The sequence below is a fragment of the Peromyscus maniculatus genome, chromosome 1 (genome assembly GCF_049852395.1).
Source record: "Peromyscus maniculatus bairdii isolate BWxNUB_F1_BW_parent chromosome 1, HU_Pman_BW_mat_3.1, whole genome shotgun sequence".
In the NCBI taxonomy this organism is placed as follows: Eukaryota; Metazoa; Chordata; class Mammalia; order Rodentia; family Cricetidae; genus Peromyscus; species Peromyscus maniculatus.
In genome coordinates, this window is record NC_134852.1 from 19,488,245 (window position 1) to 19,516,065 (window position 27,821).

Below are 27,821 nucleotides of genomic sequence, written 5' to 3' on the forward strand. Positions count from 1 at the left end.
CAAGTGACCATAGACTGAAACCATCAGCCAACATAAACCTGTCTGCCTTTTCCTTGGGTATTTTGTCACATCAATGGGACGCTAAAACAACAGTCAATAAGAACAGTAAGGGATATTTCATCACAAGGTAGAGGGTTCCCAGAACAACAATGAAAGCACTGTGGGAGATGGAGGGCATAAATGTCAGTGGCAGCAACCAGAATTTCAAGATCAGAACATGGATTTATCAAAATGTGTTAGAATCAGAAATAAGTGTGATACAAAATAATGTAGAGGCAGAGGCAGAAAAAGAACACATTAAGATTTGCAGATGATAAGCCCAAAGTGTAAGACTATAGCTAGAAACAATGAGTCAAAGCTGTGTTTCAGAGGGAAGGGACAGAGAGCAGTCTACATGAGGGAAAGTAAGAGGAAAAAAGCAGTCACCTTGGACAGGACACAATGGGCACAGTTGAGACCTGTAGGTAGGAAGTTGAAGCAGCAATTCACATAACTGAATGGAAGTGGACTGGGCAGGTTTGAGTTGGGGAGGAATGGAAGACAAGTCAGAAGGGCAGTGATCTGAACCTTATAAATAACCTGGAATCAAGATAATAAAAGGGATCCTAGGAGTGCTGGACAAACTACCACAAATAGTCCTGACTCTCCAGTGTCATGTAAGCATACATAAGAAGTGATAGAGACTCCTTCCAGGAGGTGGGACAGTAGTCTGGGAACTTTGAAGGAGGTACTGGAGATTAAAACCTAGACCTTGCCCCTGCACAAGCTAAGCAAGTCCTCCATCCTGTACTACACTCTTAGCCCTAGAACTTTCTTTAGACTCCTAGTGTAGACTCACCATGGAAGGCCCATTTAAAAACACTTTTATGAGATAATACTGCTTGCTAATAAGGTTATAAAATAAGATGCCAGAGTGCTTATGGACTGTTGCATACAATATATGGAACTCCTTGGGAATCTAGAAATCTGAGAAATGGGGCTTCTTTGGGATATTAAAATGCAAGATTCATATCGTTTTGACAGTATGATTCTAAATACATTTTTTCACTCTCTTACATAGGCCATATTACTATTTTCTCCAAGAGTCATTGCAAAAATCACAATAAAAGCCATCAGTTACTTTTTCCTATGATATTTATTAAGAGACTATCAAATCCTGCAAAGGAGAGCACTAAATGTTACATCCCAAGTTGCCTAAAGCTGTAAGAGTCAGAAGTGAACACAGAATTTTAACACTACGTCTCACCACTAGGAAGTCCTGGACCCTTGAGGGCTAGATGAATCTTATGTGCTGCAAATTTCTACCCAATACCTTTGAAGCATATCCAGAAATGATCCTTGCCTGAGTCCTTGAATTCCATGTGCTCCTTTTCTCCTTTAAAGGAACTTCCTCACCACCGGTGATGGACTCAGGCAGAACTCTCTTCCCGAATCCTCCCTCCTATCAAGCAATCTTTTCATGCAGAGAAGATAAGGAAAAGGCTAACAATGAACTCAGAGGAAACCTTGAAAACTGGTGTCCTAATGGGCGCTAATTTCCAACATGTCAAAGAACAAATAGCCTTGCTTCTGCTTTATCAGGAGAATTTCTGAACCCACATGGGACAGTCCTTACAAGTACTCAAGTTCACAATGCCCTGCTGTCTGTAACCCTCAAAGCTGTGAGCCATGGAATTCTATGGAACCCAGGATCCAGTGGTGTCCTATATCCTTCTCAGAGTTGTTCATATTCCAAAGAAATCTGGGTTCACATGTTAGCGAAATTCCCTCAGGACACAGGAACCAGGAAACTTCACTTTTCATTACTTAGAATTTTCTTGAATTTTATTATTAAATCTTTATAAAAACACTGAACAAAAGTGAGTGAGAAAACACAGTGGTTAAAAACACAAACTCTAGAGTCAAACAATCTCAACTGTACTCCTTACTAGATGTGTCCCTTGGGTAAGTTACTCAATATCTCTGCTTCTACTTATCCATTTGTAAAACTGGGATAGCAACAATGCCTACTTTATAGAATTAAGGGAATTGAACAAGTTAATATTTTTTAAAAGCATTTAAAATGAAGCCTAGCACATTGTAAGTGCTTATGTATTTGTAAAACAAAAACAAAAACTAAACTAAAAATAAATAAATAAAAAACAAATTAACTGGATTAATTTCTCCATAGATCTAAGAGGTCTTTCTCCAAACACACTTTTTTTGATGTTACAATAGATATTTATATACAATTGGGTCCTTCTTATGGTTGTTCACTCTGTTACATACATTGCCAGTGTCCACAATTTATAGTGATTGCCTAAAAGAATTATAAACTAACTGCCCAACAATTCATTGATAAGTACCAATGGACACTGACACATTAGATTATTAGCTAAATACTTTCTATTTCAAAACTCAGTCTCATCTTTCTAGGCAACAGCCTTTCTATCTTCTATCATTAGTGACCTCCTTTTTTCTAAAGAGGTTAACCTTGATCAACAGTAAATATTCTACTCAATACTGCACTAGTTTTTTTCTTAGATTCAGATTTACTATTCCACATTCTATCCCTTAAAGAGTACCTAGACCCTCCCTTTGTAATAGCAAAATCTGTTTCTATAATTATGCACAAAATGTTAACGTAAAGCTTTCCATCTAACATTCTAGGCAGAATCTTTCCAGTCAAAACACTATTCTTGGCATAAGACTTTGCCCTAAATAATGCACACTGATCTACAAATAAGAACTCTTGTTAGAATGTCTCATTCCCCCAATCATGTTCCTCAAATATGGATTCCTTGTGGACCATATAAGAAGCTTAAGAGCTTTTATCTATAATTTTCTGACACTGCATAGGGGTTACATAACTGCCGAAAGGTTTTCCCTAGTCTTTTCACTCATGTCACTCATAAGGTTTCTTCCAGGAAGAGATTTCCTGTCGTATAACAATAAAGACAGTCTTACTGAATTCTTAGTGAAAATTTTCCTTGTTGGTAATACTTATAGGCTTTTTATCTCCTCCCAATGTTGCATGTTTTTATTGTATGTTGTCAAACACAGTAAAAGAAATGTCTCTGACCAATTCAGTTACAATTTCTCTTCACTATGATTTCTCTGATGCTGAAGTAAGGCTGAATGACCACTAAAGGCTCTTCCACACTGATTGCATATAAAGCGTTTCTCTCCACTATGCATTCTCTGATGGATAATCAGAGAAGAATTCTTACAGAAAGCTTTTTCACAGTGATTACATTTGTAGGGTTTCTCTCCAGTATGGTTTCTTAAGTGTACAATAAGGGAAGAACTCTCATTAAATGCCTTCCCACATTCATTACACCTGTATGGTTTCTCTCCAGTATGAGTTCTCCGGTGTGCAATGAGGTGAGAGCTACAATTAAAGGACCTTTCACATTGATTACATTTATAGGGTTTCTCACCAGTGTGAATTCTCCGGTGGGCAACAAGGTGACAGCTCTGACTAAAGGATTTTCCACATTTATTGCATTCATAGGGTTTTTCTCCAGTATGAGTCCTTTGATGCCTAACAAGATGAGCCATCTGGCTACAAGATTTCCCACATTTATTACATTCATAGGGCTTAATTCCAGAATGAATAATTTCATGTTTAGTAAGGGCTGAGCGTTCTCTGAAAGCTTTGCCACATTCTTGACAGTTATAAGGTTTCTCTCCCGTGTGAGTTCTCTGGTGAGCAATAAGATGCGAACTCCAACTGAAGGACTTTCCACACTCAGTACATTTATATGGTTTTGCTCCAGAGTGAGTTCTTTCATGTTTACTAAGGGCTGAATAATCCCTAAAAGCTTTTTCACATTCATCACATTTAAAGGGTTTCTCTCCAGTATGCATTCGCATATGGGCAATAAGATGGGAACTCCAGCTAAAAGACTTCCCACATTCAGTACACTCAAAAGGTTTCTCTCCAGTATGAGTTCTCTGATGTCCAATAAGATGGGAGTTCCAGTTGAAAGATTTCCCACATTCATTACAAACGTAAGGTTTTTCTCCTGTATGGATTCTTGTGTGTACAATAAGATGAGAATTCCAACTGAAGGCTTTCCCACATTTGTTACATTCATAGGGTTTTATTCCAGTGTGAGTCCGTTCATGTTTAGTAAGGGCTGAGCGATTCCTAAAAACTTTTCCACATTTCTCACATTCATAGGGTTTCTCTCCAGTATGAGTTTTCTTATGCTGAATAAGGTAAGAGCTCCAAATAAAAGATGTTCCACATTTGTTATATTCATAGGGCTTCTCTGCAGTATAAGTGCTTGTATGTTGAGCAAGTAATGAGTCATACCCAAAGACTTTCTCCCATTCATTGTATTTATATGCTTTCTCTACACTACCAATTTTTTGATGTTCCATAAAAGATGAGAAGTAGAAGATATTCTCATACTCTTTATAGTCATACTGGTTTCCTCCAATTTGAAGTCTTGGGTGTTCAGTAACTGATGGGCTCTGGTTAAAGATTTGATGGCATTCCTTATATTCATAGAGTTTTTCTCCTGTATGTACTGCTTTATGATTGCCAAAATGTATAATATGATTGAAAGACTTCACAGCATCAGTACATTTGAACAGATGATCTCCAGTTTGCATTCCGACGGGGTAAACAGGCTGAAGAGACTGGCAGAAGGCTTTGTCATAATCATTATTTACACAGGTAACTTTATCTGCATACATTATAGCTGAATTACATCTCCAACTTTCAAGATGTGCATCAGGTTTATAGAAATGTTCTAACTGAGGAATTCTCTGAGATGGAACCAAGTTTAAGCTTTGGCTGTACTCTGTGCCAAGATCACAGAATTCAGAACCTCTTTGAGAAAGTACTTGTTTTTGCATGAAGACCATTTGCCTCATACCTGTACTCTGATTCATATGATACATTTCTAATTGGTCTTTACATCCCAAAACTCCTAGCCTGGAGAGCCAAGGGTCATTCCATATATATCTTTGTAATGCCATTCCATTGGATTGTTCTTCCTCGAAAACACTCTGTGCTGGAACCAATGCTTTGCTTTCAACATTTCTCATCCACTCTGAAACAGAAGCAGAGGAGCTGTGAGTACATAAAGACCTCAAGATTCACTGGTGAAATTCATTATTCATACTATAGAAAAGGCTAGAGTATATTTCATTTTCAAGTAAAGACATGTAAGCCAAAAAATTTCATAAGAGAATAGACAAAAGTAAAAAATTGATAACTATAAAACAAAGTATATAATAACACTACTAAAATCACTGAGTACTTTTACATGAAAAGGAACATTTACAGGAAAAAAATAACTATGAAGGGCTGAGCTACTCAAGCCATGCACATTACCAAACTGGCTTGCTTCATGGCTCAGCCTTAGCCATCTCCTGAGAATTGATAATATGAAATATTGTAAATGTTATTATACCTTTTCATGCTCAGGGCCTTGAAATAAACTTTACCAGTTTCTCTAGGTAGCTTGTAACTAATGTGATTTCTAGTGAAGATGTGCTTTCTCTCTAGGGATCTGAAGTCTGGGGAATCTCAGTCATATGGTACTACTGCCTATATGATCAACCTCCAGTACGCACACTGGCTTAAGCTCAACCATGTCCTAATAGACACGGTTCCTAGTAGACAATTTTATAGATCATCACAATTTCTTGCTAGAAATATATAACTCCATTGTGAAAATATCAGCAGGAACTTATATTTGGCTTCCTCTGGACTCTATGATATTGCTTTCTATTCTTTTTACTGTAATAAACCATAACCCTGATGGTAGTGAGTTTCAAATCCTATAATCCATCCTAGTGAATCAATAGCAGCCCTGGATACCCCTGACAAAAGAACATGGAAGGAAGGAAGGAAGGAAGGAAGGAAGGAAGGAAGGAAGGAAGGAAGGAAGGAAGGAAGGAAAGAAGGAAGGAAGGAAGGAAGGAAAGTAGGAATGAAGGAAAGAAGGAAAGAAGGAAAGAAGGAAGGGCTTAATAAATAAGCATGCAGGAGGTCTTTGGCAAGTAATATTTAATTCATTAAATAGTTATAATTTACTTCTGTATTATAATGTCTTCCTGCTTCCCATCTTGGTATTGGTAGAAGGTTATGAGAAAGTAAAGTATCAACAAACAATTTCAGGCCAGGATGTTATTCATAATAAACTACTATGACAATAATTGTTGCTTAAAAGTCCAGTCAAGATTTAAACACATAAGACTTAGCAACTCAAAGGGAAATCTTATTACAGTTTAAAAATTCCCCTAGAGAATTAATTACTGTGACCACTAGAGAATCATTTTTTGAGCAGTGACAAAAGAAATGGACTAGAAAAACAGCACAGTGAGTTGAAGTTTGAATATCTGTATTTAAATGCTAGCTCTATCACTAATCCTAAGCAGACTTTTGTGATGACTGAATGTCAGTTTCTGAATCCAGCAAAATGCCTGCCAAATTGTGTGTGTGTGTGTGTGTGTGTGTGTGTGTGTACTACTATTATTATAAGTTATCACATACTTAGTGAGTTACATAACACAAATTTATTATCTTATAGTTCTAGAAGTCAGCAACTTAGAAAAAACATTGTCTTATCTGGCTGGGGTTCTTGTCTTTGATTTGCCAAATAGGGAAACACATATCCTAACAATTCTGGCAGAAAACTGAGGTAGAACATACCAGTGGGACCAACAATATAATACCCAGAATAATAGAAAGGAAAAACTGAGTAACAACATGCTCATAGAGGCTTTAATAGTGACAAATTTTTTGGTTGTGAGCCTAGCCTTTAATGGCTGAGCCATCTCAGAGACAACTTCCTGAACAGGACACCAATAGTGCAGACACTAAGATCAACATTTAATCAAGGAAACCTCATGAAGTTTCTATAAGGCAAAGGACACCATCAATAGGACAAAGCAGTTTACAGAATGGGAAAATATCTTCAACTCCACATTTGACAGAGGGCTAATTTCCAAAAATACATAAAGAACTCAACAAAATAGACATCAACAACCCAAATAATCCAATTAAAAAATGGGGTACAGATCTAAATAGGAAAATCTCAATAGAAGAATCTCAAATGGTTGACAAACACTTAAGGAGAGGTTCAACATCCTTGGCTATCAGGGAAATGCAAATCAAAATGACTCTGAAATTCCATCTTACACCTGTCAGAATGGCTAAGATCAAAAACAATGACAGCTCATTCTGGAAAGGATGTAAGGGGAACACTCCTCCACTGCTGGTTGGAATGCAAACTTACACAGCCACTTTGGAATCATTGTGGCAGTTTTTTAGAAAACGGGATCAATCTATCACAAGATCCAGCTACACCATTCTTGGGCATATACCCAAAAGATGCTCAATCATCCCACAAGGACATTTGCTCAACTATGTTCATAGCAGCTTTATTGTAATAGATGGATAGCCTAGATGTCCCTCAACCAAGGAATGAATAAAGAACATGTGGTACATTTACACAATGGCATACTATTCAGATGTTAAAAACAAGGACACCAGGAAATTTGAAGGGAAAATGGATGGAACTAGAAAAAAATCATCCTGAATGAAGTAACCCAAACCTAGAAAGTCAAGCATGGTATGTACTCACTCATAAGTGGATATAGCTGTCAAATAAAGGATAACTATGCTACAATCCACAGACTCAGAGACTAGATAACAAGGAGGGTTTGTGGGAGGGGAGGTGCCTGGATCTCTGTGATTAGATGTAAAATTAATTAATTAATTAAAAATAGTATGACAACTTAGGTCACATGAATATAATTAATTAAACTGTCAAAATCCAAAAAAAGAATCCAGGAGGCAACAAATGACAAGCAACTCTTCACACAGGCAATCCTCAATAATATTACAACTTATTACTCTTTAGAAACTATGGAAGCTAAAATGAGAAATTCAGTCAACCATGAACTTTATACCCATTAAAATTATCAAATGATTCCCAGATAAAACCTTGCTAACAAACCTGCCCCACAAGAAATGCTAACAAAGCTGCTGGTTCACAGGTGAGAGCACTTACTACTCTTGCAGAAGACCCAGGTTCAATTCCTACCTCACAACCATCTATAACTACAGTTCCAGGGAATGAAATACCCTCTTTTGACCTCCACAGAGTTTGGCAATGCATATACATGAGGCACACACACATACCCGTAAAAAAAGCAAAATATTTTTAAGCAAGCAGGAAAGAAATGCTAACAGGAGCTGAAGGGATGCTTTCAGTTCAGAAAATATACTGCTCTTGCAGATGACCCAAGTTCAGTTTCTAGCACCCAAGTCAGATAGCTCAAAACCACCTATAACTCTGGGCACCTGGACTCACTTGTGATAGTGCATACATGCACACACACATGCACAAAATTAAAAATAAAAATAATTTTAAAAAGAAATGCTAAAAGAAGCTCCTTAGTCTGACATGGAAAAAAATCAGAAATAACTCAAAGAACACTAATAATGAAATTACATAGTAACACAGCAAAATCACATTTTTTTTTTCTTTTTTCCTGTTTTATGGAGACAGAGTTCCCCACTATGTAGTCCTGGCTGTCCTGAAACTCGCTATGTAGAGCAGGTTCCCTCAAACTCACAGACATCCACCTGCCCCTGCCTCGCAAGTGCTCAGAATTAAAGACGTGTGACACCACACCCAGCAAAATTACATTTTTTCTTTTTTTTTTTTTTTTTTTTTTTTTTTTTTTTTTTTTTTTTTTTGGTTTTTTCGAGACAGGGTTTCTCTGTGTAGCTTTGCGCCTTTCCTGGAGCTCACTTGGTAGCCCAGGCTGGCCTCGAACTCACAAAGATCCGCCTGGCTCTGCCTCCCGAGTGCTGGGATTAAAGGCGTGCGCCACCACGCCCGGCCCACATTTTTTCTTTATAACATCTCTTTATCTGATTTTAAAGATAAAACAGCACTAAAAGGATGGCTCAGTGATACCTGGCACCAAACCTGACAACCTGAAACATTCGTATGATAGAAGGAAAACACTGATCCTGCAAATCATCTTCTGACCTCCACATGAGTGCTCACCTATTCAAACCCCACCCCACCTCCACACAAATAAATACAATTTAAAATTTTTAGAATTCTAACCATTGAAAATGAAAAAAATAAAACATCATTAATTACAGATGTGTGCTGATAACATAAAATGCATAAATATGTAAGAAGCCACGCTATACAAAAGCAGAATTTTTTTAATACTAACAAGATTAAAGTAGTATTAATCCAGGTAAGACTATTATAGAGATGTTAACTGTAATCCTCAGCACAACCACTAAGACAATAACAACAACAACTTGGTAAAAGAGGAAAAAAAGAATAAAAGATTATCTGTATTGGGAAGTAATAGTAATGTAGGTAAAGAACAGTGAGTATACATGAAATTTCAACTTACACATTTTAATGTAGCTTTGACTTTTTTAATCATGTGAATACATTGGCTAATATTCAAAAACTATTTTTGTTTATTTGTTGTTTTTCTAAATGATTGAAGCCATAGACAATTTGGAAACTGAAAAAGCAAATTTTTAAGTAGGTAAATAAATGAAAACTTATCTGAGAAAGTATAGCAAATATGAACACCAAGCACAAAGCAGACAGAAAGAGAGGGAAATTCAGCACACAAACTGCAACCTTATGAGAGAGGCTCTGCTCTCAATCAAGGGAGGGGAGGAGAGGAGAGGGACGGGAGGGGAGGAGAGGGAGAGGAGCAGAGAGAAGGGGAGGGAAGAGAAGGGGAGGGGAGGGAAGAGAAGGAAAGGAGGAGGACAAGAAGGAAGAGAAGATAGAAAGGAAGAGGAAAAAGGAAGGAGAAGGAGGAGGAAGAAGAAGGAAGAAAAAGGAGTAGAAAGAAAGTTCCCTGGAGGAGATTCTGGAAGTATTAGAGAACTCCTCTACCCTTAGCCCATTTATCAAAAAGGAGAACTTCAAGAAAGGTTCCTCATTCAATGCCCAGGCTTCACCTCACCTGGACAAGTGCTTTGAGGATATGCTTGCTCTACTGACCATGGCTCTTCTCCTTGTTCCAAAAGGGAGATGACTTCAGGCTTAGCAATCTGATTCCCTACAGATGGAAGAAAGACATGTAATTTTGGTGACAAAGCTTTGGAGTTGCCAAAGAAATCTCCCCTTGCCTCTTGCTCCTATGACTGCTCACTTAAGTGGAATATGCATATCCTTTTCCCTTTGTATTTCATAAGTATTAGGAATTTTATCCCTGAATCTTAAAGTTCAAGATCATCTCAGCCCTTTAGAGACACAGCATACTACTTTCACATTATAGCTGAAGACACTGCAGAGGAAATAGCTGTATTTATTTGAGTAGTTTCTGCCTTACCCACAGAGAGTAGGTGTCCATAGGTCTCCAGCATCACGTCACGGTACAGAGTCCTCTGAACAATGTCTAGCTGCCCCCATTCTTCTTGGGTGAAGGCCACAGCCACATCCTTGAAAGTCACTGGTTCCTAAAAGAGCATATATGATCCTTCTCAGCCTGGGGCAAACATTTCCAAATGTTCTAGGGATGGAATGAGGCTGACAGCCTTTGAGGAGAAGAGACAAGATATAAAGGACTTACTAGATGTTATCAAGATTCCAACAAGATGTGGTGACTCGCTTTAATCCCCACACTCAGGAAGCAGAGGCAGGGGGATTGCTGTGAGTTCTACAGAGCAAGATCCAGGACAGGCACCAAAACTACACAGAAAAGCCCTGTCTCAAAAAACAAAAAACAAAAACAAAAAACCCTGATCTTATAAACCTCTGATCTAAGCTAGCCCTTGCTGCCTATTCTTCAATATATTGATTTTTTTTTTTTACTCCAACCAACAGAACTGCATTTATTCTACCCTCACAAGATGACTGTATTAACACAAAAACTTGATTCTGTTGCAAAGACCACCTTATCCCTCAAAACCCAACTCTTGTCTGATTCTGGTGCGGACGTCCTTATAACCTCAAAACTCAACTCCTGCAGACCCCCTGACACATTCAGCCCATGACTACTGCTGATCTATACTGATAACCTAGGGATGGTGAACATACACTGACGAATCTTCTTTTCAGCAAGCTCTCACCAAGATCCCTGCTACTTTGAGACTAATAAGCCTGAATGTGATTTCTGCCTCCACCTTTCCAACAGGAAGCACCTAAAAGTGCTGAACATACCATACCTCCTTCTCAGAAACCCTCCCCAACCTTGGTGACAAGGTTAATTTCTCTACTTTTCTTGCTGCTGATCTATCCAAATGTGTTTCCTTCAAAGATTCTGTTGTTTCTATAAATTGACAGAGAAGCATAAAAATCTAAGCACAATGAACTTTAACATAGTCATAAAACGGACAAGCTGAGAGGCCATGCTTACTACCCTAGGGCTTCCAGCCCTTGTCTGTCTCATACAACCTAACCCCTATGGAGTGCTGGTGTGGACCACATGGTGAGCATGGCTGTTTGACAAAATTCCAGCATTTCGGCATTGCAGACCACAACCCTCTAGCACCTTTTAACTTTCATTTTTAATGATTCTCATTATAATGTGTTTTGAGAGTTCCCTTATGCCTTTTCCTTTGGGAAATTTTGTGTGGGCTTTGAAGGATGAGAAAGTATACAATGGCAGTCTCCTTAAACAAAATAATTATTTGGAAAAAAAATTCCCCACCACCATGAAACCACATGGTGTGATGACTCTGTACCCAGTGCCCTCCTGATTAGACTAGGAACAGGAAAATTGGAGATTTACTAACTGGGCACACCTGACCCTGAAAGGTAAAATCAATAGCCCTCTTGAGAGTCAGCCCCCATCTGAAGGTATCTGCTGATCTATAAATGAATCTAAAAGCTAACCAGTAATTTAGGCTGACTGGAGATTAAACTCATGTGAAAATAGGGCTGGAACAATAAACCTAAATGTATCTATTCTGGACTCAGCAAAACAGGATATGGGGAGTAATGAACCCAGCTGATCAGAGAGATTGGACTCATGTGAAAACAGGACTGGGACAATAACCTGGGCTCAGCAAAACAGGACATAGGGAGTAAAAGTTTATGTCTCTATAGATACTCTGCATCCTGTCAGCTATTAGTAATTTCATGCTTAAAGTTCAGCCAGTAACTTCAAAGAACTACCTCACCCCTAAGCACCTTGTCTAATCCTGAGAAATGCAACCCACTGCATGTAAACCTTTTCTATATAAACTCATTGTAATGAGTGCTCAAGGCTTCCTCCTTCACTCACTGTAAGGGCTTGGAGTGTTGGATAAAGTCCCTGCCTGGGCTTGGCTTGAATAAAGAAACCTTTTGTTTTTGCATCGGAAGTTAGTAAGCATTGAAAAATCAGAATGGTACATTATAATGGGAAAAGAGTAAGACATCAGGACCTTCCCTTTTGGGAGTGTATGGGGAGAATAGGCCCATAGAATAACACTAAGACACAAGGGAAGGCAATTAGGGAACAACTCAGTGTTCACACTCCATCATATCCCTTGAGGGATGAAACTTGCTCTTAAATTGTAGTGAGTGGTGCCCAGAAGTCCTTTTTCCAAGGTCAGGCATTTGAATAAAGGCCTCCATTCCCTCAGTGGCTTGAGAAAAGTTCCTGCTTGCTAAAAGCAGTCATTCTTCTTATCTCTGGCAGGAAGAACTTGTGGCCCTTTCACTGATGTAAGAGGGGTCCTAGTGGAATTAGTGAACCTTTGAGAATAACAGGCATTTAGATACTTGCTGAACTTATTGCTTTTGTCTCAGGAAAAATGCTTTCATGAAGGTAAATGACCACTTTCTATCCCTGAATCATTGAGTCTGCTTTCAGTCTTGCCTATGGCTAAACTATTGAGTATAAAAGGAGTAACCTTTTTTTAATAAACACTTGGACAGTCATCCCAATTCACCCCCAGATTGTGTCTATATCCACCCTCACCCCCAACACTTGCTGACTCCACATCTTCTCTTTTGGACCTGAACCAAGCAAAGCTGGTCTCCAGCAGGGTGGAGGAGGAGTGTCTTCCAAAATAGCTTCAACATAATTAACAAAGTCAACACCCACACCCTGTAGGTTCCCACAAATTTACCTCCTACCCCTTTAAATATGTTCAAAAGTGAAGAGAAGAATATCTAATAATCAGACATAGACAAATTAAATCATTAGAGGATTTCACAAACCATGTTAATAAAACAGTGGCCATTGGTGACAACTATCAAACACCACCGAGTCACAGATGATAGAAGACTGAAAGATGTGTAACAAAGATATCAGTGTGACAACTGATTCAGATATAAACAGATCCCTGGAGCTAATTGGCCAACTAGCCTAACCTATCAGCAAGCCCCAGACAGTGAGAGAACCCATCTCAAAAATAAGTCATGTCCTACCCTTAGCAAAGCTCTACTGCTTCAGGATAGCTATTCTAACTGTTCATTAGAATATAGAGAGCTTGGGACTGGGTGAGTGCTTATTTAAATATTGTGTGATGTTTTTATGAGGTCATTACAAGGAAATAATTTTTATTTAAAAATCAACAACAAACACAAAGTTGGTGAAATGACTCAGCAAGTAAAGGTTTTTACCACTACAAGCTTGTTCCTATGACCCATGGGGTGGAGGTAAAGAACCAATTCCCAAAAGCTTTTTACACACACACACACACACACACACACACACACACACACACACACACACACACACGAGGGACTAAACAGCACTCAAGAAGTATTCTTCTTAAAAATGCCAAATGAATCTACTTCGGCCTCTACTCCAACTACCTGGGACGGAAAAGATGACACTTAACTGACATCATGAAAGCAAAATCAGGCAAAGTAAGAAGCCAGGGAAATCCAGTTTCTTCAGATAAAAACTATAAGCAACGTGAGTGCCTTGTTTTGAACCTGATTTTTTTTTTTTTTTTTTTTTTTTGGTTTTTCGAGACAGGGTTTCTCTGTGTAGCTTTGAGCCTTTTCCTGGAACTCACTTGGTAGCCCAGGCTGGCCTCGAACTCACAGAGATCCGCCTGGCTCTGCCTCCCAAGTGCTGGGATTAAAGGCGTGCGCCACCAACGCCCGACCTTGAACCTGATTTTTACCAACAATAAGACTATAAGTGGAGACCAGTGAGAAAAAAAAAAGTGGAATGTAAACCGAGCATAAGGTACATTTGCTGGGTGTGCTATGAGATAAAGGTACTGTTAATTATATCCTAAAACAAATACCTAGAAATACAGGTATATCATACAACTCTGAGATTTGCTTTTTAAATGTTACAGCTTAACAAAAAGGCTACGTTAGAACAAGTCGAAGGCAGAAAGTGAAAACTAGATGTTGCTGAAGGTAGATGAACATGAGTGTATATAGAAAACAGAATACGAGAAGGATGAAAAAAAAAAAGAGCAGAAGGATGATCCACATCCTAGCCCTCAAAATCTGTTACCCTAACAGCAGAAGGACTTACATATGTAACTAAGGTAAAGATGCTGAGACAAGAGTAACCTGTACTGTCTGGGTGGATCCATTGTAATCAGAAGGTCATATATGTGAAGAAGGAAGAGGTAGGAAGACCAAAATGTAATGATGGAAGCAGAAGTGGGAAAGATTTGTTTTAAGAAAGGAGAAGGGTAAAGATGCTACTTGGTGATGGAGTGCTTGCCTGACATGCACAAAGCACTAGACAAAATTCCCAGTACTGCCTTCACTGTCCAAGAAAGGAAGGACTCAAGCCAAAGAATGCAGGGGGAAAAAATCTCTCCTGGATATCCATAAAGATCACAGCCCTGCATCCTGGACACTTGGTGGTAGTGATGTCTTGTTTGGTTTGCAGAGTTTGTTTTTACTGTTTTTCAAATAGGATCTTATGTATCTCAGGTTAGCCTCAAACTCAATCTTTGAACTCAGTAGGTAACTGATGCTGGTCTTCAATTCTTGATCTTCTTGCCTCCACCTCCCCTAGTGCCAAGGTTGCAGGCTTATTTATGGTAGTACTTCCAACTATGTAGGCCCGTTGGAGACTTCTGAGTTCAAAACAAGGGAAAAAATTGCTCTAAGCACCTAAGCTTATATTAATCTGCTGCAACAACAACAGAAAGGTAATCCTCAGTTTAAGTTCTATTTTTCTACTTAAAGATCTTTTGCTGTTTTTTGTTTGTTTGTTTGTTTTAATTAGGGGGCTAAAGAAAAGGGCTGAGTGATTAACAGCACGTGCTGTACTTCCAGAGGTATCACCATTCCTAATTTCAAGCTCTACTCCAGAGCTATAGTAATAAAAAAACACATGGTATTGACATAAAAAGATACACTAATCAATAGAATTGAATCAAAGACCCAGACGTAAATCCACACACCTATAGACACCTGACTATTGATAAAGAAGCCAGAAATATACAATGGAAGAAAGAAAGCTTCTTCAACAAGAGATGCTGGTCTAACTGGATGGCATGTAAAGGAATGCAAATAGATCCATATCTATCACCCTGCACAAAATTCATGTCCAAGTGGATCAAAGACTCCAACTTAAACCCAGATACACTGAACCTGATAGAAAAGAAAGTGGGAATAGCCTTGAATGAATTGGCATAGGAGACTTCTTCCTGTACAGAACACTGATAGCACAGGCAGTAAGATCAAAAATTAATAGCTGGGACTCCATCAAACTGAAAAGCTTCTGTAAGACAAAGAACACCATCAATAGGACAAAATGGCAGCCCACTTAAGACTTTCTGGAGAGTGAGACACATCTGTTCCTGGCAGCACCAATTTACTTCCAAGAGAAAGATGGGCATCAAAGACACTACCTATGGAGTTTATCTTCTTCTTGGCAAAAATAACCATTTGGACAAGAAACTGTTCTTGCCTGGACTGCTTGACAAAATGTATCAACTGGACATGCAGGATCCATAGGAAGGTGACCACTAAACTTTGCAAGGCAAAATTGTCCTTCAGGTTCCTGCTTCACAGAGGAGATGCCATAGCATCTACAGGACACAGAAAAGGCGACTGAGAGACTCTAGACCTGTAGGCTGAATATGGATGCCCCAACATTGCAGAAAAACTTTGGGTGGCTGTCCAGACAGACAGCTGTCTCTGTCATTCTAGATTTTTGGAAGTTTCTTACAATGCTCTTCCTGTTTGCTTAAGTAATACTATATCCTTCTGAGGTCTTTGATGTAGTTGAAGACGAGATAGTTATAATTATTGTTTTCCTTGGTTATGATAAGAGGTAAGTTAGATATGAAACCTTGGACTCACAAATACAAGACAGATGATAGAATATTTTCTTTAATTTTGTCAAATACAAATAGACTAAATATTGTAACTGTAATTCTTGCTTGATAACTGTTCTATTATTTGTAATTTTACTATGTTAAAGTTAATACCTTCCTTTTTGATTAAAAAGAAATGAGGGAAGTCTGTGGATGTCTTTCTGTATGTTGTGAATATGTGTTGCTCTGATTGGCTGATAAATAAAGTTGTTTGGCCTATGGCGAGGCAGCTTAGAAGCAGGCGTGAAATCAAAACAGGAAAAAAAAAGGAGAGGAAAGGAGATGCTGCTTAGCTGCCACCAAGAGAAGCAAGATGTAAAGATACCAGTAAGCTACAAGCCACGTGGCAAAGTATAGATTTATAGAAATGGGTTAATTTAAGATATAAGAGCTAGCTAGCAAGAAGCCTGCCATGGCCATAGTTTAAAAATAACATAAGCCTGTGTGTGGGACCAAGCAGCTGCAGGACGCAGGTGGGAGAGATTCCGCAGGACCAAAGTAAACTTCAGGCTACAAGCAAAGACAGGAGAAATCAGCCTGGGAACAGATGAGGCAGAGGCTTATTATGCTCAGGACAGCTTGACCAGCCACTCTACCCCATGGGTAGTGCTACCAGCAGGAATGCACTTAGACACATGAGCAAAATTTCCACAGGCCCCTTAGGCTTAAGAGTGTGAGAGATTGTCAGACTGACTAATGAGCGGAAACATCTTCAGTCTGGCAAAGAAGGTAGGAAAGCCTGTCACTTTGCACTAAGGAAACTGAAGGTAGAACTAAGTAACTGATTCTAGTCCACAGGCCCATGGAACCAGAGAAACTGGCAGGAAAGCAGGAAGCAGCAATCAGGAGGCAAAACTATGGGGCAGTAGCCCAGCAAGCATCTCAAGAAGTCCCACAGACCTTTCTTGATGACAATAGATAGAAGGTAGGAACATCGGCCATACAGGTAGAGACACAACAGGGTGGACACAGGGACAGAAATCCAGACAGCAGATTGAGCCAGCTTTCAAACAACTGTAAGGCCTCTTCTCAGGCTCTCAGCCTGGAGCAGTTATAATACAAAATGGAACAGGAAACTTCAGGACAGATTTTTTTTTAGAAAAAAAAAAGGATTCAAAGACTGTGAAAAAGAGACATGACAGAAATGAATGGATAGAAAGAGTTCTGTGGTGGTGGAAAGAGATTCCTAGGCTCCCACCCCTACAAAGAATATGACCCATAGGAAGAAAATCAGACAGCAGTTTATCTAGGAAACCCAATATCCAGCAGAAGACTCAGAAAGAATATAAAGGATAGAACTACTTTTTGTTTTGTTTCTGTTTTTCAAGACAGGGTTTCTCTGTGTCGTCCTGGTGCCTCTCCTGGATCTCACTCTGTAGACCAGGCTGGCCTCAAACACAGAGAGATCTGCCTGGCTCTGCTTCCTGAGCGCTGGGATTAAAAACGTGTTCCACCACCGCCTGGCACTAGAACTACTTTTTTTATTTTTATTTTATAATCAATTTTACATATCAGCCACGGATTCCCATCCTCCCTCCTCCCACCCCCGGGGCCTTCCCCTCGAATCCACCCCCATTCCCACCTCATTCAAGGCAAGGTCTCCCCTGGGGATTCAGCTCAGCTTGGTAGATTCAGTTGAGGCAGGTCCACTCCCCTCCTCCCTATACCAAGGCTGAGCAAAATGCCTCAGAATAGGCCCTAGGTTCCAAAAAGCCAGCTCATGCACTAAGGACAGGTCCCAGTCCCACTGCCTGGAGGCCTCCTAAATAGTTCAAGCTAATCAACTGTCTCACTTAGGGCAAAGGACACAGTCAGCAAGACAAAACGACAGCCTACAGAATGTGAAAAGATCTTAAGCAACCCCACATCTGACAGAGGGCTGATATACAGAATATATAATGAACTCAAGTAACTAGACATCAAAATAACAGTCCAATTAAAAAATGGGCTATAGAGCTAAACAGAGAATTCTCAACAGAAGAAGCTCAAATGGCTGAAAGACATTTTAGGAATTGCTCAACATCCTTAATCATCAGGGAAATGCAAATTAAAACGACTCTGAGATACCATCTTACACCCGTCAGAATGGCTTAGATCAAAAACCCAAGACCCAGTAAAATTCTACTTCTAGGGTCATACAGGTCATACATAAGCAAGCAGTCACATGTGTACACAAAGTGAAATAACAGAAACATTGGCAGTTTTGGCTAAAATGGCAAGGATGATAGATGTAGAGGGCTTAGAAGCCCATTCATAAAACAATTAGGCTGCAATTCGCTGAAGGGCAGTACCTGACAGTACAGGAAAAAAAAAAAAAAAAAAAAAAAAACCTGACCTGTTTATGTCTATCAATGAGAACAGACCTCAAAATTTATCCAAGTAGGCTTTTTTTCAAAACTACATGTAGGGCTGAAGGCAAGGCTCAGGGGTTAATAGCACTGATTGCTGTTGCATAGGACCTGGTTTCAATTCCCAGCATCTACATGGCAGCTCACAACCAGCTGTCACTCATCTTGGGGGATCCACTGCCCTCTTCTGGCCTCCACAGGCATTGTATGCAGATGGTACACAGACAAGGATGCAGATAGAACACCCATACACATAAAATAAGATTTAAAAAAAAAATCTTTCAAAGCTACTTGTAGAATTATATAGGTTGTATTGCCTATATATTCTACCTATAAAAATGAACTCTGTGTATACAAGGAATCCATCCATGTTCAGTTGCTCTGACAGATTGTAGACTATGTAAAGAGTGAAAATAAAGTCAATACAATAAAACAACTACTGGGTTTTGTTGGGGAAGGGTTTTTGTTCTGGTTCTGTTTTTTCATTTGTTCCTTGAGACAAGGTCTCTGTATATCCCTGGTTGACCTGGAGCTCAATATACAAACCAGACTGGCCTTAAACTCATAAGAGATCTGTCTGTCTCTGCCTCTCTAGTTGCATTATTTGAGGCATGTGCTACCGGCTACAGGAGCTATTTGTTCAGAGATGGTGTTTGAATAACTCTTTACTCTTTTCTGTAATTGCAGAACTTGTCAAAAAAAATCCAGAATTAAAAAAGAAATATCAAACTAGGTCTGTAAAGACAGTGAGCCCTCCTGGTGAATATACCATGTAGGGGTCACAAAACCACAAGAGGCCCAACCTCAGGGATAGGTAAGAAGACAAACATTTTCAGTCTAGAACTGCAAATGAAAAACACAGAAGCTGAAAGGATATTCTGCAGTAGGCACCAGTTTTCAATGAAGCCCTCACCACCAAGAGCAGGGAGGAAATAGGGTTCAGTGTTCGCTGAGGCACCAGGGTCAGACTGCTGAACACAGGTAACGCTCACAGGCCCAGCTTATATTTTCCATATGGTGGAAAGACTTGCAGAGATGTCGAACTCAAATTCTTACAAACATTCTTGCATATACTACTTTGTATGTACCATGTGCCTCTACCCAGGCATTCTAAAACACTTCCTAGGGTGTTTACACACTCACCACACATTTAAACCATGAGCCTAAGGATGATAAGCTAGGTCTTAGCTTTCTTCTAGAAAGGATGCTAATAATCTGAACTCAAGTTTGCTCCTTCATGGAACCTGTGGCATTCATAAGGCCTCCCAAATGGCCTTTCATTATTAATACTTTCTATTTTGTTTGGGGCTATTTTACATTTTTAATTTATTATTATTGTGTGCGTATGATATGGGACATATGCCATGGCACATTTGTGGATCAGTTCTCTCCATCCACCAAGGATTGTTGGATGGCAAGCACTCCACCTGCTGAACCATCTCACCAGCCAGCCATGTTTGTTTGTTGTTGTCATTTAGGGACTAATATTTATTTTTATTTATGCATGTGTGCCTGTGTGAATGTATGCCACTGTGTGCCAGTGCCAGCCAAATCCAGAGATGCTCTGGAGCTGAAGTCACATGCAGATGTGAACCACCTATTATGGATGCTGGGAATCAAACTCAGGTACTCTGAAGAGCAGTAAATGCTCTTAAGAATGGAGCCAGGTCTCCGGCCCCAACCACTTTTTTTAAGACAGGGCCTCAAACTCACAGTTCTCCTGCCTCCAAAGTGCTGTGATTATAGGTATGCACTACCATCCCTGGCTATTATTAGCATTTTAACACAAGCTCTTTGCAGAAAAAAAAAAAAGTCAACCTTCACACATGAATGATTAATACACACCACTCATGTTTGCCAAACATAATATTTGTCATGCAGAAATTCTCAGTGGATCAGTACAGAGAGCATTACCTATTTGCTGGAAATTTTCAAGCAAACTGGGGTATTTCACTAATATTATTTCCCCTATTTCTTGAAAGAACAGGATCTAGGGTCAGGCTGGATGAAATTTTACTGATGTATTTCCAAGAATGAATTCAGCTGAGAGATGGCAGCTTTTGATATTTTCACCAGGTGAATGCTTTATTTCAGTAATTATTTAACTTGGAAAGAGCCACATGGGGACAGGAGGTGCACTGCGTTCCTCAAGATCTTGCTTAATTAAAAAGTCATAGCTGGCCACAATGATAGGTATGAATGCCTATAATCGCAGCACTTGGGAGGCAGGGGATCTCTCTGAGTTCAAGGTCAGTCTGGTCTACATAGAAAGTTCCAGGCTAACCAGGACTACACAGTGAGACCTGATCTCAAAAACAAAAACAATCAAAATTCAAGTCCAAGTTTCCAACAGGGAGAATTCCAAAGCAATGACCTGGAAAGGGGGTCACAAGCATGTTCTCAGAAATCACAACTCTTCAGACATTACAAGGTATTGTTATTTTAATTGTTTTATTTTTCTCAGCAATAACTAGTCGTTTTCAGAAACTCTCACATAAGAATCACTGAGCACAGCACAGTGATTATTCAAGCTTCTTCGTAGCATTTGATTCTGGCTAACTGTTCCCCTGACCCTTACTCGGGACCCATCTACCTTAGCCTATCTTCACTGCTGGTGACTTTGTTATAGGATCTGAAAATGGTGTTCACATTGAGACAGCAGTGAGCCTTGGCCCCCAAAGTTCTGATGCCAGATAACCATCACCCTGCATCACTCCATCCAGGCCCTTCTGCTTCTTGGGGATAGCGGTACTGCCATGTGGTGACAGCACGTGTTCAATGCAGCTCACCTGTCAGCTTTGAAACTGTAGGAGGTTTTATTATTTTCTTTTTAATTTGAGGAAAGGCATAAAGTTAAATAGAGATGTTACTTTCAAACATTTAAATTTTTTTCTTTTTTTTTTTTTGGTTTTTCGAGACAGGGTTTCTCTGTGTAGTTTTGTGCCTTTCCTGGAGCTCACTTGGTAGCCCAGGCTGGCCTCGAACTCACAGTGATCCGCCTGGCTTTGCCTCCCGAGTGCTGGGATTAAAGGCATGCGCCACCACCGCCCGGACAAACATTTAAATCTTAGTATCTCACCTTTGCTTGCTTCATTGCTTCATTATTTTAACTCACAAGTAAAAGACCTAAATAGTCAAACTACTTTTTCCTACCTTTCATAGCAGGGAGCAAACAGAATATGTGCAAATTTGACTAAGTTTTAAAAAATAAATTTCTAAAAATTATCATTCAGAAACATCAAGATTTAAGAAACTGAAAACAAGAAAAAATAACTGTGCCTGAACCATGAAAAGAAACTCTAGGGCATTCTGAAATATGAACTGATGCATGGAGGCTGCCAAGACACTTAGTGTTTAAACACACTTTAGCATTTAAATACACTTGCTGTTCTATCATGAGGACAAGGTTCCAATCCCAGCATCCATATCGGGCAACTCACAAAAACTCACAAATACTTTAACTCCAGCTACAAAAGACTCAACACCCTCTACTGGCATCCTTTGGTACCTGGGTGTACGTACACACACACACACACACACACACACACACACACACACACACACACACACACACACACACACTCTGTCTCTCTCTGTCTCTCTCTCTCTCTCTGTCTCTCTCTCTCTGTCTCTCTCTCTCTCTGTCTCTCTCTCTCTCTCTCTCTCTCTCCCTCTCCCTCTCCCTCTCCCTCTCCCTCTCCCTCTCCCTTTCCCTCTCTCTCTCAAAATAATTTTTAAGAGGCTGGGGAGATAGCTCAGTAATTAAGAGCACTGGCTCCTCTACCAATAGACCAGAGTGTACAGACATACAACCATACACATAAATAAAAAACTTTTTTTATTAATAAATAAATCTTTTAAGAGGGGGAGATGTTGGTAAGATGGCTCCATGAGTAAAGGCACTTACTTGGTACCCAACCTGACAACCTAAATTCAATCTTTGGGACCCATGTGATGGAAAGAGACAATCAACTCTTCAAAGTTGTCCTCAGACCCTCAAGCACACCTCCATGGGTATACCCACACACATACAAAAATAAATAAATGTAATTTTTTTAAAGGCTTTTTAAGTTAATAACTCTTAAAATATGCCAAGTGAAAGAAACAGATTCAAAATGTCATATGTTATGATTCCATTTAAATTAAATACCCAGAAGATGCAAGTCCAGAGTTGGAAAACTGATTAGTGGTTGCCTGGACTGGAAGTAGGAAGAAAGAGAGTGACTACTAATAGATAAAAGATTTCTTCCTGGGGTGATAAACATGCTCCAGAATTAGAGGTTGGAAGCACCATTCTGTGACTATATTAAAAATCAATGAACTATACAACTTTTTAAGTATGTAGATCAACTTTCTAGTATGTAGATGTCTCAATAGTTATTATACTTCTTAAAAGAAAAAAAAAAAAAGACAAGTGGCTGCTTCTGATGAAGAGCCTGGGCAAGAAGGTAAAGCAGTGGCACTACGGCCACACAACACTACTGTCCTCCTGTCCTCTCTCTGAGGAGCTGCCCTAGGCACTCTCATAGTCCCCAAGCCCCTGCTGGACTCCCTTGCAGCTCTCTGACAGCAGCCTGCCTCTCATGGCCTCTCCACTCCACACACCTTTTCAGCCACATTCTGGATCACAGCCCCTCCTGCTGCCAACAATTCTGAGGCTCCTAGCTCTGCAGCAGGCATGCAAGTCCACCTGGGTTCTTCCTAGCCTCTCCTACCTAAAATCAGTCTGCATACAAACACCAGTCATACAGTACACCCTGGCTCTCAAGCATACCTGTGGGGCAACAGGCAGGCCAGACCTCTGCTTATCAGGACGCACCCATCTGATGCCTTCTTTTTACCTCTTGACTTATTCAAGATAACCTTCGCCTCCACAATCCTGTACCCCTACTGACATCTCTGCAGACTCTGTCTCATCTCCCAAGACATCAGTGGACTGAGCTGCAAGAGGACTTAGGGTTTCCCTCCATGTCTTGGGCTTCTTGTATCCTACAGAGAATGTGTAGCCTCAAGGGAGCTGTGAAGTGTCATTACCTGAGTGAACCACCTTGGAAAGTAGCCTGTTAGGTCCTCAGGTTAAAGGCTCACATCTGTTCTTGTTCTCACAGCAAGCACGGAGTATACTACACAACATTAGCCTGAATCTGGTTCTGAGTACATGAGTTAAGAACAGGGGGTAAAGGGATAGGGGGTGCCAGTCAAAATGGCTATCGATCATCTCTCCCAAACCAGTGATGACATAGTTTGTACCTCAGCTCTGTGGACAGGCAGAGCAACAGCAAAGCTCTGTATCGTGGAGAACTGACTGGATTCCCCTACCCCATTCAGGAACTGCTAACTGACTGACTCCTTGACCTATGCTCTTGCTGCTGTACATTAGGAACCACATCAACGAAGGTGGCTGAGGAAAGCCTGGACACTCATCCTTTGGGAACGCAGTGACCTTTCAAAAAAAAGCAGAAGTGCCATCTCACCTGGACTTGGGCTGCTAGGAGCCCAGCCGCCCTTCTTCCCTCGTCCTCAGGGCTTCCCTCTATGTACCATGCTGGATCCTGAGGGCACAGAGCTAGGAAAGAAAAAAGAAGTCATAGAGGCACCTTTCCCGTCAGAAGTTCACGAACCCTATAGAGATGAGGAAGGCTACGCCCTGCCTTTGCTCCTACCATCCCAGGTAAGGAAGAAAGCTACTTAGATGAAGGAAAGGGGACTCAGAGAAGGTGGCAACTTGTGACTCCTCACTGACCTATGCTATGAGGCACCATCCCTGAGAAGCACTTTTCACAGCCTTTCTGGGTCTGAGCCCTAAGTGTCTCTACACTAATTCTCATGTTATTGTCCTAGAGATGTCATCATCACTTTCCCCCTACAAACAGTTTTCTGATCCCTCTTTATTCTTTTGTAGAGTGAGAGATAGACCCCAAGCTCCCGTTCTGAAGAACTGCTGGGTCGCCAGCTCTGACCCCAGCTACGGCAGATCCCTGAAGGAAGAAGATATTACACAGCAGACAACACAGTTCAGGGTACAGGTTGGTGACTCACCCCAGGAAATAGCAGAGTCAGCAGCCCCCATCCCCCAAGACTGGTCCATGAGGGTACCTGCAGAGAAAGATCAGGTTATGACTGTGACTAAAACCCAGTGACTAAAGGCAACAAAAGAAAAAAGGAACATGACCGAGTCCTATACAGAGTCCAAGGGTATACGTAGAGTTTCTCTGTGTCTTGGCAGCTGCTCCCAAATAACCATTCAGAGACTTATTATTAATTATAAATGTTCAGTCAATAGCTTAGGCTCATTTTTTAGGTAGCTCTTATAACTTAAATTAATCCATTTCTACCAATCTATGCGCTGCTCCAAGGCTCATTTACCTCATGTACATACTTCTCATCCTGCATTCTCTGCATCTCATGGTATCTCTTCTGACTCCTGAGACTCTGCCCTTCTTCCTCCCAGGGTCTACTGTCTGGCTGTCTGCTTATAAACCTATGTCTAGCTACCCACCAGTCAGCTCCTTTATTAAACAAATCAGAAAGTGCCTTGGAAAAGACACAGCTTCACAATGTGCAAAATGATTATTCCATAACACAAGGGCATATGACAAATCTAACACAACCTGGATTTGTACAGGAAATACACCTACCTATGGAATATGATTTAACAAGGCAATTAAAAACAGAACCCTTTAAATGGCTCAGTAAGTATCTGATAAGATACAACATTATCAGGTTTTTATGTACATAGGATACTGCCTAGATAGCTATGTGAAATCTTAAAGATAAAACAATCACATAGCACTATTAACATTGTTTAAAAAAAAAATCAATGGGGCTAGAGAGATAGCTCAGCAGTTATGAGCACTGGCTGCTCTTCCATGGGTCTTGAGTTCAATTTCCATCAACCACCATGGGAGCTCATAACCATTTATAATTAGGTCTGGTGCTCTCTTCTAGCATGCAGGTATATATGCAGGCAGAACACTGTATATGTAATATAAACATAATTTTAAAAAAACAGATCAATGTTATATAAGTGAAATTCAATACTAAAGGTGAAAAACACAGAAGTAAAAAAACAAAAAACCATTTTGACTGCATGTATTGTATGACAGTCATCTAAAGAGTCCCATAAATTACTGGAACATCTCATAGAGGCCCTTTTTAGAAGCAGACTATCAAATATACAATATTTATGTTGTCTTTTATGAATAAATGTCCCCTTAACCACTAATCAGTTAATTTTGTACTAAGACAACTAGACCTTCTATTATCTCCCAAAGCCAGCAGTCCCTCTCAGCCCTGACCTACAGTGACAAGAAATCTCTTGTAAGGAAGATACAGAAAAATCAAGATATGGACTCACCCCAGGAGGGCCATGGGTTGATGGCTGCCATCCCTGAGGATCAAACAGGGTCCTGCCCAGCACTGAAATTACCAACCTAGAGACAAAGTGAAAAAAAAAAAAAGACAAAATTGGTCCTTTCTCACACAGGAACCAGTGAGAACAAAGAGAACCCACCCATAAAGGTAACAAAAGACCTCTGAGAAGCATGGCTTTTTTTTTAATGCAATTTACATTTCAAACATAACAAAGTAGAGTTAGAGAGACGAGCTTGCCATAAGCAAGAGGATCTGAGTTCCACATGTTAAATATATGTGCCTGGTGCAGTGAGTGGAGAGCAAGTAATACCAGCACTGGGAAAGCAGAGACAGGAGGATCCCTGGGGATTTCTGACCAGTCAATAGAGTGGGATCAGAAAGGTCAATAAGAGACCCTCTCTGAAAAGCCAAGATGGAGACCCAACACCAACCCCACAGTCAACACAGACACACACAAGAAAAACAAAAAGAACAAAACTGGAGCGAAATGAATGCCATAGGGCGGGATTGTGAGGGGGGGGGGGGGGCATTGACCAATCCTGGTTAAGGGTGAAAATGTGTATGTCACTCCACTACCAAGAAAGCCATTCCACTTAGATGGAACTCTTTGGTTGATGTAACAACAACAACAACAACAACAACAAAAATGCTGTAAAACCTGCATACAATGCTCATACATTAATAACCTAAAGCTGGAGGAAGGGAGAAACCGAGTTATTCCTAAATGTGTGCCAGAAGGTCCTGGGGGGGCGGGGGCAGGGGAGGGTAATTAAGAGTTCTAGAATGGGGACGGGGTTTACAGCTGCACACCGTATATACAACAAATCCACTGAACCCCACACTTTAGGATAAAGTGTGATCGTTATGCAAATGTTAAAGCCAAACAACAAAAACCAACTGCAAGACTTTTCAGACTCATGCCTATCTATCTCTCCTGGAGTCGCATCAGAGACAAAAATCCAGAGTCAGATTCTACAAATGCACAGATGCCGGGTCTTTGTCTGAGAGGTTCAGAACCTCTCGGAGAGATACTTGGTATTAAGTAGTTGCACGCTCACAGAGACTCGGATACCCCAGGATCTGAGCCAAAACTCAAGGCAAGCAAGTTGCAAGAATCCTCCAAACACACTCTCCGAAAACTGAGCGCAAGCAAGTTGCAAGAACCTTGCACGCGCACGCACACCACACGCCACACACACCTCCGTGTCACTTCAAGTTTAAAAGAACCCGGGCCGTTCCCAAGTCAGGTTTGACGCCTGCGTTCGTGCATCTTTGCTGGGAAGGGAGGGAATAAGAGCTTGCTGGCCACTATCTCGTTCCCTGGCCTCCGCAACCGGGTCGCTCCAGCGAGCTGCCCGCCTTACCTGGCTCGCAGCCACCAGCCCCGACCCTGCGGGGCGGCTGAGCGGGCTCGGGGCTGCTGCACGGGGCAGCCGGCTTCCGTCCTGCACGGAGACAACGTTCCAGGCCTGGCTTACTCCGCTCCCTCGGGCCGGCCTTTCGCAGCCTGAAGAAACCCGGCACCCAGACCCCGGAGCCGGAGGGTCGAGGGCAACGGGGGCACCGAGTCGGCGAGAAAAGAGAAGGCTCCCGACGCACCCCGGCAGTGAGCCAGCCCCGACCGCAGGCGCCGCTTCTCTGTGAGCGTTCCGAAGACCTGCCAGTCTCTCGGCGACGACGACATCGGCACCCCTGCGGTCCAGAATAAGGGCTTGTGTCGGCAGCGGACAATGGCGGCCGCACCCCCCGGAGTCAACCAGGGAGCAACGCGAGGACTGCTGGGAGTTGTAGTTTCAAGGAGGCGCGCTTCCGTGCTTCTACCGGAAGTCAGCCGAGGCCATTTTCGGAGCAGCCCCATCCAA

General features: G+C 40.9%; 2 protein-coding genes and 1 long non-coding RNA gene across 6 annotated transcripts in view; 1 reads left to right on the forward strand and 2 right to left on the reverse strand.

Annotated features, from left to right (window-relative positions):
- LOC121827875 (uncharacterized) overlaps positions 1–26,112 on the forward strand; it is a 28,424-nt gene extending 2,312 nt beyond the window's left edge. Inside the window, exons 2-4 of one of the 3 annotated variants that reach the window (XR_006070181.2) lie at positions 23,914–24,256; positions 24,488–24,611; positions 25,860–26,112. This is a non-coding gene — a long non-coding RNA (uncharacterized LOC121827875). Of the gene's footprint in view, positions 1–4,543; positions 4,667–23,913; positions 24,257–24,487; positions 24,868–25,859 lie in introns of those variants that run through there. The other 2 variants (XR_013050995.1, XR_013050994.1) reach the window with 2 other exon arrangements.
- Positions 1,117–27,727, reverse strand: Znf606 (zinc finger protein 606). 2 transcript variants are annotated; one of them, XM_006996820.4, is made up of 7 exons: positions 27,324–27,727; positions 25,943–26,018; positions 24,625–24,681; positions 24,060–24,151; positions 10,333–10,459; positions 9,964–10,059; positions 1,117–5,045 (listed from the first exon to the last, which is right to left on the reverse strand). In XM_006996820.4, the coding sequence occupies exons 2-7, from the start codon at positions 25,971–25,973 to the stop codon at positions 3,070–3,072; spliced, it is 2,379 nt and encodes a 792-aa protein (XP_006996882.1). In that variant the 5' UTR covers positions 25,974–26,018; positions 27,324–27,727; the 3' UTR covers positions 1,117–3,069. The 2 variants fall into 2 exon arrangements, with proteins under 2 accessions (XP_006996882.1, XP_076427255.1); XM_076571140.1 differs by lacking the exons at positions 24,060–24,151; positions 24,625–24,681; positions 25,943–26,018; positions 27,324–27,727 and adding an exon at positions 10,573–13,887.
- The window catches only part of LOC102923176 (vomeronasal type-2 receptor 26-like), a 35,213-nt gene continuing 29,704 nt past the window's right edge, over positions 22,313–27,821 (reverse strand). The window contains exon 7 of the mRNA XM_042272692.2: positions 22,313–23,190. Within this exon, the coding sequence (XP_042128626.1) occupies positions 23,099–23,190 (92 nt within the window). The 3' untranslated portion in view covers positions 22,313–23,098. The remainder of the gene's footprint in view (positions 23,191–27,821) is intronic.

Bases quoted from the DNA above. Each gene is read 5' to 3' on its own strand.
- Znf606 (XM_006996820.4), bottom strand. From the start codon at position 25,973: ATGGCAGCCATCAACCCATGGCCCTCCTGGG. The intron at 24,152-24,624 runs GTGAGTCACCAA...TTTCTTTCCTAG, and splicing joins TGACTCTGCTATTTCCTGGG to CTCTGTGCCCTCAGGATCCA. The intron at 5,046-9,963 runs GTGAGGTGAAGC...CTTCTGTTTCAG, and splicing joins TCCTCAAAGCACTTGTCCAG to AGTGGATGAGAAATGTTGAA.